At 34.1% G+C, this 21,195-nt stretch overlaps 1 protein-coding gene and 1 non-coding gene across 3 annotated transcripts in view; both read right to left on the reverse strand.

The window, feature by feature from the left end:
• The window catches only part of LOC115224670 (cilia- and flagella-associated protein 74-like), a 129,343-nt gene that overhangs the window by 77,011 nt on the left and 31,137 nt on the right, over positions 1-21,195 (reverse strand). For both annotated transcript variants that reach the window (XR_005003893.1, XM_029795528.2), the window contains exons 11-19: positions 21,072-21,193; positions 19,301-19,405; positions 18,562-18,680; positions 16,487-16,553; positions 14,823-14,912; positions 13,675-13,789; positions 7,846-7,871; positions 6,074-6,128; positions 4,471-4,667 (exon numbers count right to left, since the gene is read on the reverse strand). Coding sequence is in view for 1 of the 2 variants with exons in the window: in XM_029795528.2 (XP_029651388.1) it covers positions 4,471-4,667; positions 6,074-6,128; positions 7,846-7,871; positions 13,675-13,789; positions 14,823-14,912; positions 16,487-16,553; positions 18,562-18,680; positions 19,301-19,405; positions 21,072-21,193 (896 nt within the window). In the remaining variant the exon portion in view is untranslated. The remainder of the gene's footprint in view (positions 1-4,470; positions 4,668-6,073; positions 6,129-7,845; positions 7,872-13,674; positions 13,790-14,822; positions 14,913-16,486; positions 16,554-18,561; positions 18,681-19,300; positions 19,406-21,071; positions 21,194-21,195) is intronic.
• LOC115224922 lies at positions 15,852-15,971 on the reverse strand. The gene has a single exon (XR_003882903.1). It is a non-coding gene; the product is annotated as a 5S ribosomal RNA (ribosomal RNA).

Consider the following 21,195-nt stretch of genomic DNA (forward strand, 5'->3'; position numbering starts at 1 on the left):
CAAGTGTGTCTGTGTGTGTGTATGCATTATATATATGTTGGCATAGGTTGGATGAGGCTTCTTGAGGCTCTATTCTACAGCTGAACTTTTTAGTTTACCATAGTTTACACTTATTAGTTATCCTGAAGCTGCAGTTGAAGACACATATCCAAGATACCATGCCAAAGCATGACACAGTCCTTGGATAGGTTGAATCCTGTAAAACTATTCATCCCCATGTCAGCATGGAAGATGGGCATTAAAGATGATTATGGCATGTATTATAGTTTTGATTACAGGGGATCCATAAAAGGATTGAGACATCAAAGTGAAACACACTACAAATTAGCAAGACAATGATGCAAAACAGACAATTGATCCATTATCATAGCACAGGATGCATCAATGAAGAGTAGTTCTCTCTAGTTAGGTAAACCACAATCCCAAAAGTATCCAACGAGGAGGGAAACCTTAAGCATGGTGTAAAAGCAATAAAAGCAATGACTTGATTATTCGGTATTGCTATAATTGTTTCGTTACAAGTCTTTATTGTGATGTAAGCATAATACACAATAGCCATAAAATAATGTAACATGTTACACAGCTCTTAACGTATCAAGCTACCAAATAAACAAACAAGGAGTGACATACTGATTAACCCTAAAGCATTTAAACTGGCCATAACTGGCTCAAATATTCTACATGCTTTATGTTCAAACTGACCAGATTTGACTTCTCACACATACTCTACAATGTCATTTTAAAAATACAACAGCCACATCATCGAAATCTCAAAGCTAATTAACTCAAAACAATATGAAAATAAATAAGCATTATATTTGACAGAGTAATCTGTATGTTAAAGGGTTAATAAACATGTCACAACTTGCTTGTTTATTTGGTAGTCTGATAAATAAAGAGCTTATGGATGTTGTGCATACTGCGCACCTAACTGTACTATACTTATATCACAATAAAGACTTGTAATGAAACAATTATAGCAATACCAGATAACCCATTCATCTGTTTTGCTATATATTTAGACACAGGCATGGCTGTATGGTTCAGAAGTTTGGTCCCCAACCTCATAGTTTGAGTTCAATTCTACTGCAAAGCACTTTTGTCAAGTGTCTTCTACTAAGCTCTGGAACAATCAAAGCCTTGTGAATGGATTTGGTAGATGGAAAGTGAAAAAAAACCTACCAAATATACATGTATGTATATGTCTCCTAGTCTTGACATTGTAAATGAGCATCACCATTATTTCCAATCTTCTGTGCAAACATACTTGGTCGTGGGGAAATATTATTCTGCTTTCAAACAGTTGAGGGCTGACAGCAGGATGGGCATCTAGCCATAGAAAATCTATCTCAACAATTATCATCAGACCCATGCAAACATAGAAAAGTGGATATGAAAATGAAGATGATGGCATACCATATATGTACATATATATACATACATGTGCATTTTTAATTAAAATATGAAGCAAAAAATGTGAGTGTGAGTGTGTTTGTTTAGTGATACCTCCTTCATAGAGTAATTTTATGTACCTCAGGGTATGTTTACTAGACACGCTTACACAGATGTATATGCTTTCATCAGTTGATAAGCTGAGATTATAATTATTCCTTCATCCTATTCAGTAGTTTATGATATCTGTACTAAGTACTTTTACTTCTAGTTTGTACACTGAAATGTTCACACAGACACACACACACAATTTAAGCACGTGGGAACATGCATGGGAGATGGGTGTTAAGAGATGATGATATATAGAGAGATACTTATATTAAATATGCGTGTCTGTGTGTGTATATTATATATACATTTTATATATATATATATATATATATATATAAGCAATAATAAATCTCTGAACGAGGTATATATATACTATATATATATATAGTATATTAAATATATATTTCATCATTATCATTATATTGTAAATAGTGCTGGTGGAGTAAACAGGAAAATAGAACTCAGAACATGAGTATTTATATATATTGTAAATATATATACACACATGACATATGTATACATATTCAAATGCATTTATGTGTGTATTTACACATACACATGCTCACACACAAATGCATTTGTATATATATATATAAATATATATATATGTTGGGAGTATGTATATATATCATATGTATATGCTTACACCCAACTCTCTCTCTATCTATCTGTACATATGACATCATCTCACAGATGTTTGTGTGTTTGTAAGCTAATTCTTTGCAAAAGTACGTGTATCAAATTTCAAAGCAATCTATATATTTATAGAAGATTCATATTTTTTTAATTAACATTTAACTTAATTAAAATTGAATTAGTGAGCTACTTAGAAGACTGAATATTTAGAAGACAGAAATATTAGGATCTTTTCACTGAACATTTACTTCTTCTTCTGGCATATTTTGAAATATTCACATTCTTATGTATTGAATATACATCCTGCCAGTGAGTTAATTTTGCCTTTCAACCTCACTTCTCAGTTGCAATGATGGTGATGAAGACGATGATGTCTATGACGACAATGGTGACAAAGATAACTTCTTTTTGTCATTAGCTGAGGTAGTTGTTGATGCCTCTCACTTGCATTATCTTCTTTATATTCTGTCACAAGTCATTCGTAGGCTCAAAGCTACAACAGCAAACACTTGGCCACGGTGCTATGCATTGAGATAGTACCTGTAAACACATGATCATGATGTATCTACATAACCATGCCTACCTCTCACTCTTTTAATATACATATAATCATTGTTTCAATGCTTACTTTCCCATGTTTGCATGACTTAGATGGAACTCAGCGAAGTAGATTTGCTAGGGCTGGATGCTCTTCCAGTCACTAAACTTTATCTGTTCCCAAGCTAAGTAATATTTCCCCATGACTGGATATAGTTTCATGGAAGACTGGAAACGAAGGATAATATTTGTAGAACAGTGATGCTCATTTACAACTATCACATGAAGTCAAGACAGGGAGACAGAAACACACTCATATATGTACAGGTACATATATACAAACACACAAGCACATTATATATAACAAGCTTCTTTCAGTTTCTAAGTATAACATTCACTTAGTGGAGGTAAGGTACTTGGTTTAGTGGTTAGGGTGTTGGACTCATGATCATAAACATTGTGGTCTCTATTCCTGGACCAGGCAATTCTTGAGTAAAACATTTCATTTCATGTTCCTCCTGTTCACTTAGCTGGCAAAAATGAGTATTCCTGCCACAAAGTGGTGTCTCATTCAGTGGGGATTACATATACCAGAGAATCCAGGAGACTGGCCCTATGAGCCTACATGACTTGGGAAGGAGAGTTTTTTGTTTTTTTAAATCCACTTAAATGACTTTAATTGGCCCAAGGCTCTAGTAGAAGACACTTACTCAAGCTGTCACACTGAGGCTGAACCCTAAACCATGTACTTCAGAAGTGAACTTCTTAACTACTACTACTGCTGCTTTTTTTTAATTAACCACAAGCGTTCACAAAAAGACTGATGATAGTCCAATATGTTATAGGGTTTGATTGCTTAATAACATAAGACATTATTTTTCACAATAATAATCATTTCTATCAAATTTTTTGGGAGAGTGCAGTTGATATAACTGAATGAAATACTTCTTTGACACTTGTTTCAGAGACCCTGTCTTGATCCTGATGGGATTTGAACTCTGAAGACAAGGAGACATAACTAACTGTGCAGTATTTTTGTCTGTCATTCTACCAGTTCTGTCCTTCACTGCCCTTTATGATATCAAATACAAAGACTAAATGAAAATCAGTGCATTTAATCTCTGTTCTACCTTGACTTATTTTCAGAGAGTGATAGAAAGAAAGCACAGATAGAATTTAAGGTAAACCAGAAAAAAAAAACCCTGCAATTTTGAAATGATAATGATGGTAGTGCCTTACATCAATTAAAACCATTAAAAGAACCTGAAACCAAAATTATGATGATGGAGATAGATGAAGATGGTCAAACAGTTCAGAACATGTGAACATATTTAATGTTAATAACATTTATATGTTTAAAATATATTTTAGTTTTGATATAAAACAATAATATTGTGGTTATGCCAAGAATATCTTTTGGTACTTTAGCATTTGTCACATCCTTGTCAGTGACTGCATGATATATAATTTGTTTATTAGTGGTAGTTTAATGTTATCTTCATCAAATCATGATAGGGGAATCTTAAATTGCTACATTAACAGTTAAGTAACTCTCTGAAAATATGCAAGAATGTAAGTCCAGTATATTCTATAGATAAATGTTTGTTTTAAGCATACAGACATACAGATATGTTTTAAATATTAAATATGTTTTTACAAACTAAACTGTTTCATTATCATGCTTTATGGTATTTAATTAATATATCTAGATATGTCTAAATAAACATGTGCAGACATACTTAGATATACATAGACATATACAACAAAACTTTTATATCTTTATTTTCTACTTGCCGTTTCTAAACTTGAATCAGAGAAGCTGAAGATGTAATTAGTTCTCAGAGGACCAGGTAGTTTTGGGTGCCACACAATTTCTAACTTTACACTAGAATAAGGACCAATATAACCAGAACTTTCTTTCCCAACTGAAATGTCAATATCCTCTTCATCCATGTCGTCTAAGGATTCTTCCTGCTCTATGTTACTAGAAACTTTGAGAAAAAGACATACAAAAAGAAAAAATTTAGAACTTTTTATTGTTGTTGAATAGTCACAGGTTGAAAAACAAAAAATATTTATTTTATTTTATATCATATTTTGTGAACACTAACATTTTTGATTATGGGTCTCAAATGGGACAATTGCTATTTCACTGCATTGACAATGGCTAGTCAGTTACAATATTATCGGTGTGACTTGGAAAAAATAAATTTCACTGGGGATTCATCTTGAAAAGCACTGGTTTATTAGTTTTCACAATGATTATATTTTCTGTTGACATATTTTGTCAAAAGATACACACACATATATATATCATGAACTTCTGCCCAGAATACATGAATCACATTCTACTCTCAAAGTATTGGTCAACCACGGCTATAGGAAAAGATTTGTTCAAGATGCCAAACAAAAGGTGTGAACTTAGAACAGCACAGTTATACTGGAAACTTATGCATACAACTGTATGTTTATGTTGATAGAGATGTTTTAAATCTGTTGTTGAGTAGTCCTAGGTCAGTTCTGCTAGAGCAGTTACAGCACAGGAACTGATGAAATGAAGAATTTTATTGGATTTTTAAATCCTAATTTAATGTTTTTTGTGAGGCCATCATAGTAGCCAAAGATAATCAGAGAGAGGAGACAGCACAACTGTGGGTTAAGGATGAAGTATGTTTTTAGTGATTTAATGCCAGTCAGTCAAGTAATCCTTCTCTGATGCAGACCAGGACGTCTGTGTGTATGGAGGATCACCATTCTGGTTGTGGGAGCAGCACTCAACTAATGGCAACGCTTGAGCACTGTCAGTCTTATTCTGGCCTCCTAAACAGAAGCTTCCTCAGCCTTAGTGTAGATTTTTTATGCTTTAATAGATTAGTCAGAGGAAGGAAAGCAACTCTTGTGGCTTACTCAAAACCTGCAACACCAGTTTAAACAAAGTGGGTAAATTATCTGAAGACCAGAAATATGGCTTGATTGTTTGCAACAGATAGTAATCTGTTAAAGACAACTCAGGGGCCAGATGATGGTAGTGATGTTAAAGTATGTGACTGAGCCAACCATCCAGGAACAATGCTAGTCTCTCCAACTACCATACAGTTTCCATTTACAAAATTTTACTCAGAAGGTTTTGATTAGCCTTATGCTATGATTGATGACGCTTGCCCCAAATGCTGTGCAGTGGGATTAGAACCATTAAAAAGCAGATCCTTTATCAGAATTGCTGAAGCAGAGATGCAAGAATCCCCAAGTAAATATGTACATGTAAAGAATTAGGGTAAAAGGGAATTGTTCAGAGCAGGTGTCCTTAATCATTATCCATGGATTTGATCTCAATAAATACGACATAATCCTCATGAAAAATGAATAAATAAATAGAGTAGGAGATATTAGGACTTACTTTGCTGATCATCAGAGGATCTTGCATAAGATTCTTTTGAAAAGTGTTCATCTTTCTATATAAAAACAGACATTAAAATAAAGATAGGTATGAGGTAGTTTTGTGTATGTGTGTGAGAGAGAGAGTGTGTGTGTATATATATATATATATATATATATATATATAAGGGATGATGTACTTTTCACTGTTTAACCCCTCAAGCCAAGACAGAAAAATATAGGAAAACATTTTTTAGATTCTTTAAAAACATAGGACTCCCATTATCTATAGAAGAGGAACATAACTCAGTTAACTTTCTTGATGTTAATTTAGATCTAAGTACAGGTATACACAGGCCTTATTATAAACCTAATACAAAGCTTAGATACATTCATAAAAATAGCAATCACCCAAAAAGTATAACCTGATCAATAGTAGAAAATATATCAATCCGAATTAATAAACTCTCAGTGAACAAGGAAGTATTTAAACTAAATGAGGACTTTTATCATTTTGCATTAGAGAAGGCAGGATATAGAGAAAAATTAAAATTCCTTAACAGTAGTAATAGTACAAATAGTATAAGTAGCAAGATGGACCATAATGTCAATAATCATGATAGTATGCTTGATATGGAAAATGCCACTAATCAAATACAGCTTATTTTTGAAAATTGCCAGACATCGGTTGAGGACTCTACCCCGCAGAAGATTTCAATATGGATGCCTATTACATCGATTATTCTATGAGAAACATACCTATACCATCAAGGGAACTATACTCTACGAAAATTTTGGAGAAAATTACAGACCTGATTAAGCGCATGAGATGGTAAGCTTTCTTTTACAACACGGAAAAGGGGGTCATTTTTTATAGCTTTTTTCCGATGGTCGGATAACTGAAGAGATGGCAGCATGGATTTCCACCTTGGCATCCAAAACTCGGAGTTTTATCATGGCTACCGAATAATTGTCACATATTACATTTACAGGTAAATTCCTCTATTTACATAATATCAAGGTCTCTTTCTTTCTTTTGTTGTCTTACCATTTTCATCTCTCTATATATATATATACACACACACACACACACACACACAAGTAGAATAGTTAGTAGGCTGTTGTGTAGACGTGTATGTGTGTGTGTGTATATGGGTATATATATATATATATATGCATATGGGTAAATGGATATGAATGTAAACAGATAGATAGGTACATAGGTTATATGAACAAACAACCACACATACACAAATGAAGACTGAAATACATGACCATATACACACATGCACACTTCACACAAGGACACATATGAAGACACACATCCGTACATAAAAGACACATATACATAGTCACAAAACCCCATACACAGACACACTCAAGCATGCACACACAGAGACAGAGATGCACACACACACATACATACAAACGTACACACACATATATACATACACATACATACATACATACACACACACACATACATAAATAAATACATACATATGTGTATGCACACACACACACTGACCCACAGACTTGTGTACAAACAAAAAGAATGCAGCTTGGATAACGGACAAGATGCAATGGAAATTTTGGAAAAAGTAAAGAAGTAAATGAGTGGAAACTGAACTGGTGAGTGTGTCAAATAAAAAGGCACCAAAAAAGAATGACCCTCTCCAGACACAGCAAAATAGTAAACATATATAACGTGAACACACATACAGGAAAACTTGTTGGAAATTGCATGTAATGATGTAAAAACAGAGAAAAGGGAGATGATAGTGATACCCCTACCTTAGTCTTTAAAAACATTTTCTCAGCTGGAAAATAGAAAAAAGTATAAATATTGACAGATCTGATTAATATTTGCATATTTACCAAGTATAGTTTACTGATGTCATATACTTAATGTATGCCTTTTGTTTATAAACATATTAGCTGTGGAATTTTGTCCAGAGAAAATCCCTCTAAGATGTAAAGTTTTACAAAATGCTGAATGCCCCATCAATATCCACTGTTTTCGTTTACCTATGGAGTAGTTTATTTCATCTGGTTTTGAGGTACTCAGTTGTTTTTTAACACTCAACATCTTAAAAAGATTTTCCCTGGATGAAATTCCACAGCCAGTAAGAGTATAAACAAAATACATACATCAAGTATGTGACATTAGTAATGCTTACATTATTAGAACTATTTCTAATTCAAAATTTAATCAGGCATGGATGTTTAACGTTCAAACCAGCCACATCTATGTATACACTTTTCTTCATCACTCTACCTTTCTTACTGCATTGCTAATTATCACTCATTCCCTCCCACTGTTTTCACCATTACACTCTTGCTCCCTTTACTCACCCATGCTGTTACTGGTCTCTTGCATTTACACTTTCCAATAGAATAGGTACCCAGCTTTAAAGCTAGGTACCTATTCTATTGGTCACTTTTGCTAAACCACTAAGTTATGGGCATGCAAACACACCAACACCAGTTGTCAAGTAGTGGTGGAGGACAAACACAGACACAAAAATACATACACACACATATATATATCATCATCATCATTTAACGTCTGTTGTCCATGCTGGCATGGGTTAGATGGTTTGACCAGGGCTGGTAAGCTGGTAGGCTGCACCAGACTCCAGTCTGATTGGCATGGTTTTCTATGGCTGCATACCCTTCCTTATGCCAACCACCGCAAGAGTATAATGGGTGCTTTTATGTGCCACTGGAAGGGGTGCCATTTGCATGACACCGGTATCTGCCATGACTGCGATTTTGCTTGCCTTGATGGGTCTTCTTCTCCAGCACAATTCTGCAAAGAATGCTTTTTATTATTGTACAGAATCCACTTTTTATTGCAAATTATAATACGTTTGAGAAATGGATCAGTCTGGTTATGGAGAAGAAGTGATGAGCAAATTTCATATCTGTGCATTTTCTGATTTTCATTCAAACTGTGTGGTACCCATTTGTTGAGCTATTTTTATTTTCCAGTTGCATGCAAATGGTTGCAAGCAGTTTTTTTGACTAACTTGAAGTTCTTTTGCCAGCTCTCAAGTGGTTCTATGTGGATCCTTCTCAATGATCATCCTTAATTGACCGTCATCTATAACAGATGGGCGTCCACTACACTCACAATCTTTAAGGCTGAGGTTTCTGCTGGAAAATCGTTTAAACCATTTTTGAGCTGACTACTCACTGGTCATTTCCTCATTAAATGTTTCATTGATGTCACAATTAGTTTCAGCTGCTTTACATCCTTTTATGAAGTTGAATAGCAAAATTGCTTGAATATTGTGCTTTGACAGCTCCCTTTCAGATGATTGTGTAAAAAATATCAATGTTAATTTATTGATGCATTTGGGTAAGTCTATGTCTGTATTATCAGACAATTGCAAAAAAAAATGTTTAAAAAAAATTCAAAACTCTGCAAAAATCTGGTACCATTTCTTCATGGTTCAAAATGTTACTTTTTACTCAACCTGATATGTGTGTGTGTGTTTTAGTTTCAATTTACCAAATCCATTAACAAGTCTTTGGTTAGCCTAAGGCTGTCGTAGAAGACACTCGCTGAAGGTGTCACACAGTGGGACTGAACCCAGAACAATGTGGTTGGGAAGCAAGAAAATAATTGAAAATAGTGAATGTGTATATGAATCTTTGTATGTGTGTAATATGTATATATTAACATAATACTCTTGTACACATACATGTGTCACACACACACATATATATTTTATACATTAACAAAATTCCTTACATAAGAAGAGGAAAGTATTTTCTTTACAAAGCTGCAGTGTAAATTCTCTGACATAAATTATACAAGTTTATTTAAAGGCCAAATGACAGCAATGACGATCAGTATGAACATTAAGGGTGAGGAATCTTTTTCTTTCATAGAATTAAATATAAAAGCATGGTCACAGTTGATATCTCCAACCTGATTTCCCCCTCCCTCTCACAGCTAAGTATTTTACGTACCAACACCAACCTTACAAATAGATGTTTGTTCTCACTTGGCAAGGTCAAGGGTTAGTGAAGATTTACTACATCTCCTTAGCCATTAGCTACTGATCTTTGCTCTGATATGAAAGCAAATTGGAGTGAGTTATTTCATTTAAAACAATTATTTCTATTGAGTTGAATATATTGCTGACACAGTATTGAATTTAAGGTATTTGAGAATTTTAAGAGGGGGTTTGCTTGTGTGTGTCAAGAATGTAAATTTTGTAGCTGAGAAAAATTGTCTGAGAAAAATTGCTTATAATAATAGCTGGTTACTCATCATAGGGAAACAAGATATGTTCATTGTTTAACTAAAAAATGAACATGATCATCCATTTTTTTTTTTTAAACAAAAATAATGTTTCTTTGGTTTAGATAACAAATATACTGAGTCATAACCATACGTATTTTATTTTGCTCTGAAATTAGGTTCATGAGACTAAACAGTTCTGAGAAACAGAGGCTTGTGTTGTAGTGAAAGCAAAGGATGAAACAGGAGATAGAACATCTGGGGTTGGAGTGTGTTGAGCAACTATATGCCAGACAGCTAAGTGGTCTTGTAAATGTTGCCTAAAAATATGAAACAGAAATATTCTCCACATAATTCCTTTTACACACACACAAAGATATATACCCATAGATAGAGATATTTGAGCAACAGAGACAAATAAGGATGTATATTAGATAAAATACAACAGAACTTGTTGATTTATTAAAATTTTCTCTGCTTTCAGAGAGGGTGAGCTTTGTAGTAATTATTACATACTCCAAATAGGACAAGATCTTAAGAATCAAGAATTTTCTCCATAACTGACATACTATCTAAAAGACAGTCTGACTCTTTGAAGACAAGAAGTCAGCTGTGGACACATTTTTCTACCTCAATAGGCATCATCAGCACATCAATTGCTCTACTTTATCATCAGCAGATACTTATACAGAAAAAAAGAGTAGAACACATTTAACTGACACTTGGTTATGATGATGAGTGCTCCAGTTGATCCAGTCAATGGAACAGTCTGCTCATGAAATTAACACGCAAGAGGCAGAACACTTCATAGGCACATGTACTCTTCAATTACTTCTCAGGGAGATTCAGTGTGATACAGAATGTGACAAGGCTGGCCCTTTGAATTATAGGCACAACCCATTTTTACCAGCTGAGTGGACTGGAGCAACATGAAATGAAGTGTCTTGCTCAAGGACACAAGATGCCACAAGGAAAAAAACTCACAAACTTTACAATCATGAGCTGAATACATTAATCACTAAGCCACGCAATTTCACAGAAGTCATTTATGGTCTAAAGGTAATTTGCATGAATGAAACAAAAAATAAACTAAAAGAAATCGCTCAGAGTGACCAGATGTTTGACCAAAGATGAATAAGAGTTGTGCAAATATCATACATGATAAATTCTTCACACACACACACATTTCAATATTATTTTCTGCTCTAGGCACAAGGTCCAGAATTTTTGGGGAGGGAGCCAGTTGATTAGATCGATCCCAGTACACAACTGGTACTTAATTTATCGACCCTGAAGGGATGAAAGGTAAAGTCGACCTCGGCAGAATTTGAACTCAGAATGTAAAGACAGATGAAATACCACTAAGCATTTCATCTGGCATGCTAACATTTCTGCCAGCTCACCGCCTTAAAGAATAATAATATTGATAAGCCTTTCTACCAGTGGCGTAGCCTATTGGAGAGCAAGGGGAGCAACTGCTCTTTCCAAGCCAGTTTTTCAAAATTGGTGCCTCTCAACAGTTTATTTTAACTCTTAAGTTACCTATGTCAGTAGTTGTAAGTTTCATACATAATAACAAATGACATTGTAAATGAAACATGAAATTAATGAATGCAGAATACAATAACTTGTAAATAAAGAAATATTTTGCATAATATAAGGAGAATGAGTTACAAATTGTTTGGTATGTGTCATGGCACCATTTTTTTTATGTGCTCACACCCTCTGACTTGAGAACCTGGCTATGTCTCTGCTTTCTACTATAGGCACAAGGCCTGAAATTTTGAAGGGAAGAGGCCAGTCGATTACATCAACCCCAGTGCTCAAATGGTACTTGTTTCACTGACCCTAGAAAGATGAAAAGCAAAGTTGAAGTTGGCAACATTTGAACTCAGAACTTAAAGACAGACAAAATGTCACTAAACATTTTATTCAGCATGCCAACGATTCTGCCAGCTTGCCACCTAATAATAACAACAATAATAATAATAACAACAATAATAATAACAATAATATTAATAATAATAATAACAACAATAATAACAATAATAATAATAATAATAATAATAATAATGATAATAATGATGATAATAACAATAATAATAATAACAATAATAATAATAATGATGATAATAATATTAATAATAATAATAATAAAATTAAGGTTGAATAATTTACTTTTGTTGAAAAGAGAATCTTACAACACTGATACTTCTATTTCAGACAAATGCCTTTTTGTTAAGTTTTTTTTTTTTCATGGAATATGAGATAACAACAAACAGAAACACAGTAAAATTGTTTTAAATGGTGCGAAATGAAATACTTAATAATGTATGCAATCTTATCTGATACAGCAGATGTAACCAAGTGGATCGGGTATGTGAAAGTAAACCCACAGCCCCAAACGACTGCCACAATATTTGCTTCAGATAAGCATGAAAGCACAAAGAAACAAACACTAGACTTGCTGTTGATATAATACGGCTGGGTAGTTAGTTAAGCCATTAAATTGTTTGTTTATTATTATTAATTTGCTTGTTCATTCATTTAATATCTGTTTCTCTATACAAGCATGGTTTAAATGGGAATTGATTTTGAGGATCAATTTTATAGCCAGACAACAATCTTTCTGTTGTCAACCCTTACTTGTTTTTTGAATAATGGATTTTCTCAATATTTCACACAAGTAAGGCAGTGAGCTGGCAGAAACGTTAGCACACCGGGTGAAATGCTTAGCGGCATTTCGTCTGTGTTTAAGTTCTGAGTTCAAATTCCGCCGAGGTCAACTTTACCTTTCATCCTTTCAGGGTTGATAAATTAAGCACCAGTTGCATACTGGGGTCAATATAATCGACTGGCCCCCTCCCCCAAAATTTCGGGCCTTGTGTCTAGAGTAGAAAAGAATATTTTACACAAGTCTTTGGAAGTGCAGAGTGCCTAGTTATGACAACAACTAGAAATGTCAATGTTAGCATCTTTCAAACAGCAACAAGTAAAATATTGGCATTTGAGTATATTCACAAATACACATACATATACCTATATGTAGGTGCAGGCAAAGCTGTATGGCTGAGAAGCTGGTTTCCCAACCATGTGGTTCCAGATTCAGTCTCACTGCATGGCATCTTGGGCAAGTGTCTTCTACTATAGCCCCAAGCCAACCAAAGTCTTGTGAGTGGATTTGGTAGATGGAAACTGAAAGAAGCCCATCATATATGTGTGTGTGTGTGTGAACCTTTGTCTTGCCATTACAATAAATAAGACATGAACCGTGGTGACTCATTCAAATCATTCTGTCACAGAAAACAGATGTGATGATGATGATGATGATAGTGTACTCCAAAATGTTCTGTGGTATAGACACTTACAAATGAAGGTATAATTTGTACCCAAAGCTCCATCATTCTCTAAGTGGATGCTTTTCTTAAGGATCTCTTCAATAACAGTTTGGCCAAAGTCCACAGTTGATGTGTTAATCTTCAGCTGAAAAAAGTCATAAATTATTACAAATAAAAGACAAAATATAATACATAGACAAACAACAAAATAACTTTGTGACAAAATAAAGGTTGTGAATAGTTTTTTTTTTTTAATGTTAAGTGCCTTTGCTTATTGCCCACGTTATGTTGGCCACTGTTGTCAGAAGCATCATTATCATCATCATTTTTATATCTGTTTTTCCATACTTGGGCAAATCTTTTCCAGCATAGTATCTGACCAGTTATTTTGGTCCTTTGTGATGTCCTTCATGAGGTTGAGTCTCTTCATGTTGCCCTTCATTGACTCTTCATCAAACCACTATTGGTTTCTTTTTCACATTGAAAAAGATGAGGAGTATAATTGACCGAGTAAACTCCAGTACAAAACTGTAATTGATTTATCTTTCTCTAGTCTTTCCTGTGTACTGGGGAGTGTAGAGGATTGAGTCAATGTTAGTATGTAGCTGGTACTATCACTTTCTACTCTATTCAATAAGGAAGGAGTATAGTTGATTGAATTAATACATAACAAGTACTGATTTTATCACTTCCTACACTACTCTGTTCAGGGGTATAGTTGAGTGAATCTAGCAGATGACTGATCACTCTCTAACCTGTTAGGAAGAAGCGCATTTGATTGAGTCAACTCCATTACAGTCATGTTATTGATTTTAATGCTCTCTACCTTGTTTGCTTAGGAAGGCAGTAAGTCAGAATCACCTTTGGTAAGATTCGAACTCAAAACATTAGAAGACTGAATTAAATGCTGAAAATGTATTGTTTGATATCAACATATCAGTACATATACAATTACACATTCAACAATACAATATCTTACAATAATAAAACTGTCTGTGCAGACCACCAACAGCTGTGTTAGTATAGCTATACATGTGTTGTAGTGAACTGTATAAATGATAATGATGATACTAAGAATGATGGCAATGAAGGTGATAAGAACAACAGATAATAATATAAACCTTCATACACATTAGCTGATTGAAATTTCATAAAAAGTGAAAAAAAAAGAAGTTTACCTCACATGTCTTTATGGAAGTTTTTAAGAATATCTGAAATGTTCCAGTCTTTGTTTCAAGGTTCACTTCTCCTGTTATGTTTTGGTTTAGCTGACAAGCAAGGACTATACATTAGTACAAAAGAAACGGAGCTTATGAAAAAAAAAAAAAACTTATATTCTTGAGTTTGGATAACTCTGTATGCCACTGGAAGAAGAATCTGATGTTTCAAGATTATCTCTTCATTTGAGAGAAGTGTAAAATAATTGTTTTCTCATTCAACACAAAGAACAGTCCCAAAATGTCAAATTAATTCCCCTATATACATACAAATTTTATCCAGATTTCAATCTTTATTGAGTATAATATCAGGAAAACTAATGGTTTATCATGACCTGACACAAAAGTCTGATATGAATAACAAGCTGTAATATTCATAGATTTTCTTTAGTGGATTAAAAGTGTGTTAGTTGTGTGGAACAGAGCAGTGTACATTCATGATGTGTAGGACTGATTTTAACTTTCAGTCTTTTCTTGTTTAATTGGAAGACTGGTGAAAGACATAAAAACAAATCAAATGGCTAAGTAGTTAGGGTGTCAAATCACTTAACATTTTCAGTTCAAATCAACTGCAGGGTTTTTTTTGTCTATTTTGGAATATACTTCTTCCTTGGTACTTCACTTTATCTTTTTGTCAAGAATGGGTACCAAATCCTCTGGCAATATATATATATATACTGTGATCACCGTGACCGACCAGGCTATCTGATGTTGCTACACATCGCTGGTCACAATGCGCTTTGCATTGTTTTAGCCTTCAAATTACGTCACCCCGCTGGCTAAGCGAGCAGGCCAACAGAAGAAAGAGTGAGAGAAAGTTGTGGCAAAAGAGTACAGCAGGGATTGCCACTACCCGCTGCCGGAGCCTCGTAGAGCTTTAGGTGTTTCCGCTCAATAAACACTCACAACGCCCGGTCTGGGAATCGAAACCACGATCCTATGACCATGAGTCCGCTACTCTAATCACTGGTCCATTGCGCCTCCACTTCATGTTTACAGCACCTAGGTTTCCCAAGCGGTCACCCATCTAAGTACTAACTAGGCTCGATTTTGCTTAACTTCGGTGATCGGACAAGAACCGGTGCTTTAAAATGTGATATGGCCGTAAACATATATATATATATATATATATATGTGAAGTTTAGTAAAAGGAGAAAGAGCAGCACCTTGACCCTTCTCAGGGCCTTCATAACTGGTGGGAGGAAAGAAAGATGACAATCTAAGATTTCCTTTATCAAGTTTTGATCAATCTAAAGCTATAATAGAAGGCATTTAAGTTTTGTGCAGTAGGATTAAACCTGAAACAACATGGTTACAAAGTGAACTTATTAAATACCCAGCTATACCTGTATCCACATGTTGTCTAGCACAGACAGGCGTCTTTTTCTCATGTGATGAAGCCAAAAGAAAAAAAAATTGAGCAAATAGCCCCCAAACAGTAGATTGACTAAAGAACCTCATTAATAAGGTAGTATATTAAGTTAGTATGCTAAGTTGATTTGATAAGTAAGGATGCAAAATTTTGTATACAAAATTATGAGTTAGTTAATTAGTATTACAGTAATTAATGCTGACAATTTACTATAAGTAAGTGCAATAAGTTTTTGACAATAAACAAATCTTACCAAAGGTTTAAAGGTGACAAATAGTTCACAAGCCATCCCAGGAGACAAAAGGCCTGGTGGGTGAAATCTAAAAAAAAAGAAAGAAAAAAAAAGACTTGATTGGCTGGAACTTTTTTATGATATTAGAAATACACAGAGCAAAATTGATTGCCATAGGATTTGAATTCAGAACACAGATAGATACACACAACTAAAGAACTCCAAATGTTCAGTAGCACTACAGTGCTTCTGCCTTGGCTTTACCATTAAAATCACAATTATAAAGCAGAGGGTCCCTTTATGTGGTTGTTTAATCAATTAGAAATAGCAGCTAAATATCATCTCAAAGCACAATACCCTAGTATTTAAGAAAAGGACAATATTATCTCTCTTATATATATAAAATGATGGATGATCATGGTTGGAATGCCTTTCATAATAAGTTTGCATGATCAGATATAATCTGAGGTTAAACACTAAAAGCAACCACAATAACATTTTTTGTGGCACAAGGTTACAAAATTCAAAAGAAAGGGAATATAGTTGATTAATGCACAGTATATATACTGGTATTCATTTTATTGATATTGGAAAGATAATAAGACTGTAAACTGCAGAAAGTATTTAATCATTTACTCATTTATTCTTTTACTACTTTCAGTTTTTGAACTGTAGCCATGCTGGATTTTAGACATTGGCATTCTGTGTGGTTCAGAATTTAGGGTTTCATCCCACTTGGGCAAGCCTTAGGATGATCAATGCTTGTGAATTGGAGTACGGTCAATCAAAAATCAACTCAATACTCACCTGTTACTTTATGTTATTAATCCTGAAAGGATGAAATGTAAAGTTGTGCAATTTCAGGGATATTTCGTTAATATTTCTAGCAGGCTATGAGACTCAACATGTAAGATCTGTCAACACAGTCAATCGGATTGTAATTTCTTTGAATTTTTAACTTTAATGGATATAAAAGTGATACACAGTAAAGGGAAGGGGACTTTTTAATCTTTCCACATGGGACAAAACCTCTAATGCTGGTAGCATCATAAAGTGCATCCTATACATGCTGTATGACGATTGATGGTAAAAACATTAGACAATATAAACCATGCCACAAAATGGTATGTATAAGCCACACTGCAGACTACACACCGGGAATATAGTATGTTTGAATAAAAGCTGATATAATGTAAAGAGGACTCTTTAGTCCTCTCACATAAGCTAACTTGCCAGTACTAATAAGCTTCATATGATGCACCTCATCAACACTGAAAGATGTACACAACAAAGTTAATGGTTTTGTTTCTGTAATGCATGTAGCAGACCACATCATGTGATAGGACATCATGAGACCAATCTAATCCATGTGAACAGAGAAAGATAGATAAAGAATGATGATGATGACTGTGGTGGTATTTTCCATCCTTGAATATGAGATTAAGAGACCAAAAAATTAAAAGTATGCCCTCAATAAAGCATCTCAGACATTTAGACATTGAACATATATAACTTCCATTTCAATGGGAAAATTCATATTTACTATAAGTTTTGAAAATATTTTTTATACTAAATTATATTTTTAAATGTTTTAATTTAGTTGTATTTCTTGAGTGTCAGGCTAAATCTATCACCATCTGGCTGTTGGGTGACTTTAGTAAAGCACACTTCTACTTTTCTTCCTATGCATCCTAAACCTTCAAGGCCCTGTAAAGGGCCCTTGACATTGACCTTCCTCCTCTGTCTAAGCCAGTGGTTCTCAATGGAGATCCACATGACCCTTGGGGTCCCATATAAGAGTTAATTGTTAAAGATTATGAGCAATAAATCAGGCATATTTCTACAATGCACAAAATATTTAAACAATTTTTTTTATACAGTTCCTAATGATATTTAATTACAAAAATATAATAGAAATTTTTAAAACTTCAAATGGCCATGGGGGCCCAATGGAGTAAAATAGGAACGAAAGGGGTCCACAAACAAAAGACTGGTTGAAAACCACTGGTCTGAGTAATGTAAAAGAAAGTTCATAGCCATAATCAACACAGCCATTTTACAACTACATCAAAAGAAGAATAGAGATGTTTACTTACTCAATATCAACAAAGTCTTTCATTTTTGATGTCACATGACTGTATCTTATATAATTTACGTTACTGGACACATTGGTGATCACTGTCCTTTTTCTATAGCTTTTGCCAACTTCAATATCCTGTAGAAAAATAGGAAATTTGATGTGTGTATACGTGAAATTCCCCCACAAGTGAAAATACCCAAAGATGCCATCATATAATATCTGAATATTTTAGCATAAACAACTTCATGTATCTATACAGAGATAGTGTGCCGGTGGCATGTAAAAAAGCACCATCCATAGAAAACTATGCCTAATCCCTGGTCAAACCATCCGACCCATGCTAGCATGGAAAGCGGACATTAAACGATGATGATGATGATACATAGCTACAAAATGTCGTTGGTAAAATTATTCTTGAGGATAGCATTTACATAGTGAAATCAACAGAATAAAACAAGCATAAATTGACAACAGACTGCAAAGAGACCAAGTTTTTGATGAATACAAACAGAAATGCAAGGCAACAGACACATTGTGCATTACCTCTACTAAAAGTACACAAATCACATCCAGTATGGAGCACTTGAACACATAAAGAAAATCTCTTAAAGCTAAACAAGATGCATCATACTACACTATAAACTGACACTAATAATATATTACAGAAAACACTAACATCCAAAACTTCGTTATCAACAACACATGTTAAACAACCACATATATCTTTACAACATAAATTAACACTTAACTCTTACCTTGAAATGAATAACATCTGGTTTTCCATGAAAAGCAGTAGTGACTGTTTCTGGAGATTTGTCACTTGGAATGTCTGCCTTTGAGAGAGTCTTCTTTATGTTTTCCTGCAATAAAATATATATAAATAAAAGGCTTTTACGCTAGACATATCTTTTTATATTTGTTTTTAAAAAATGGTTTGCAAAGTAGAATAAATTGTTTTGCTACAAGGAAGAGAAGTTTAACATTTCAGTCAGTACTCTTTGTCAGAGAAAGAGTTCTGTCTGAAATAGTAAACGTCTTTTCTTTCTCATGGCAAAATAGAATTATCATTTGGTATGTCTCTTTGCCTTTCTTGAAAAAATGCTAAATGAAAATGATAACCTGACATTACTTGACTGGAAAAGTTTTGTTGAGAAGGTATACCAATAACAAAGATGACCCTGTAGTCCAAGATATTAAATTAATAGATTTAAATCTCCATTATGCTCACATTCATTTCCCCAGGAGTTGAGAAGTTATTGTAGCAACAAGAGGCTCTTCTCCAGCATCAGGACATACCTCAGATAAGATTCAGGTTAGGTATGATGACAGTGATCCAACTGAAGGTATCAATATTCCTGAAAATAACATTGACTTATCTACGCTGGCTCATAATAATACAGCTCCACAGCAATTTGCTCAATCACCACAAACTAATAAACAATCTGCAGGCTTTGAGCTACATTGCTATGTTTGCATTAAAAAACCCTATTAAAAAACATGATTACACTTGTCTATTTTCTGTTAAATGATTACAATTAAAATACTGAAATTTTTTTGGTAATATTGTACATAAGTATTTTATATTTTTATTGGGAGATGCATAAAAGGATAATAATTTTATGTAAATTATGTTTATAATAACAATACAAATATTTGGACCTCCACAGAAGCTGCAATTATGGTCTGGTATTGCTGCTGTAAATAGTGTTGTAAACTACTGTCTCTACAGCTCTGCCTAAAGATGGAAGGAGAACTTTTACTAAATTAAAGCTCGATTTAAACTGGCTTTTATATCAGGCTATTCACACTTCATATATTTAAATACAGTCTGTTTAGCCAAGCAAAATTAACAGTGAAGAACAAGAAGCAAAAGTAATATATTGATTCTTATGATAAGCATAAAACTCTATTGGTCTTACTACTCTGATATTCAATAACCAGAGATATATATATAAAGAAAGGATGTACTGGATAATGCAGTCCTAGATCCCTGGGGAAGGGGAGAGGAAAAAAAAAGAAGAGAAACATTGTATTCATGATGAGAATGCCTTTGTAGTTTTGATCAATCAGAGCTGACACAGAGCTAAATGACAACAGAATTAATTTTATTCTCATTAGAGAGAGATGAAAATCAAGGTTGAACTCAGTGGAATTTGAGCTCAGAACAGTAGAGGAAGAAAACTAAATGCTTTAAGGCTTACAATCTGGTGCCCTGCTTTTACTTCCCATTCCACACATCATTCTCACGACAAGTCTCCCCACACCATTACCATCACCCACCCTCTATCAACCTCCATAATCACTCCACTCCCATTATCACCAAGACATGCTCATACAATTTTCTTATTTCACTGCAATGCTTTACTTAATCAGTGGATACCATGATATCGATCAATCAAAATTGAGCTAACCCGGACACTACACATCAACAGCTACAAAAAAAAAAACATAAGATTAAAGCCACCCACACTGATACCCCAAAACGAACAATAATGTCATAACATGAAACATATTTCTATATCTTACTTTTGTTGATCTATTTTCAAAACCAATTTGCTCCTCAGGTAATGCATTAGTTTTCTTGAGAAAATCATGTTCTTTCCAAAGCCCATCAAACTCTGGCACAGCTAAATTGGTTTCATCTTCATCT

This window comes from Octopus sinensis, linkage group LG26, assembly GCF_006345805.1.
Source record: "Octopus sinensis linkage group LG26, ASM634580v1, whole genome shotgun sequence".
Classification (NCBI taxonomy): Eukaryota; Metazoa; Mollusca; class Cephalopoda; order Octopoda; family Octopodidae; genus Octopus; species Octopus sinensis.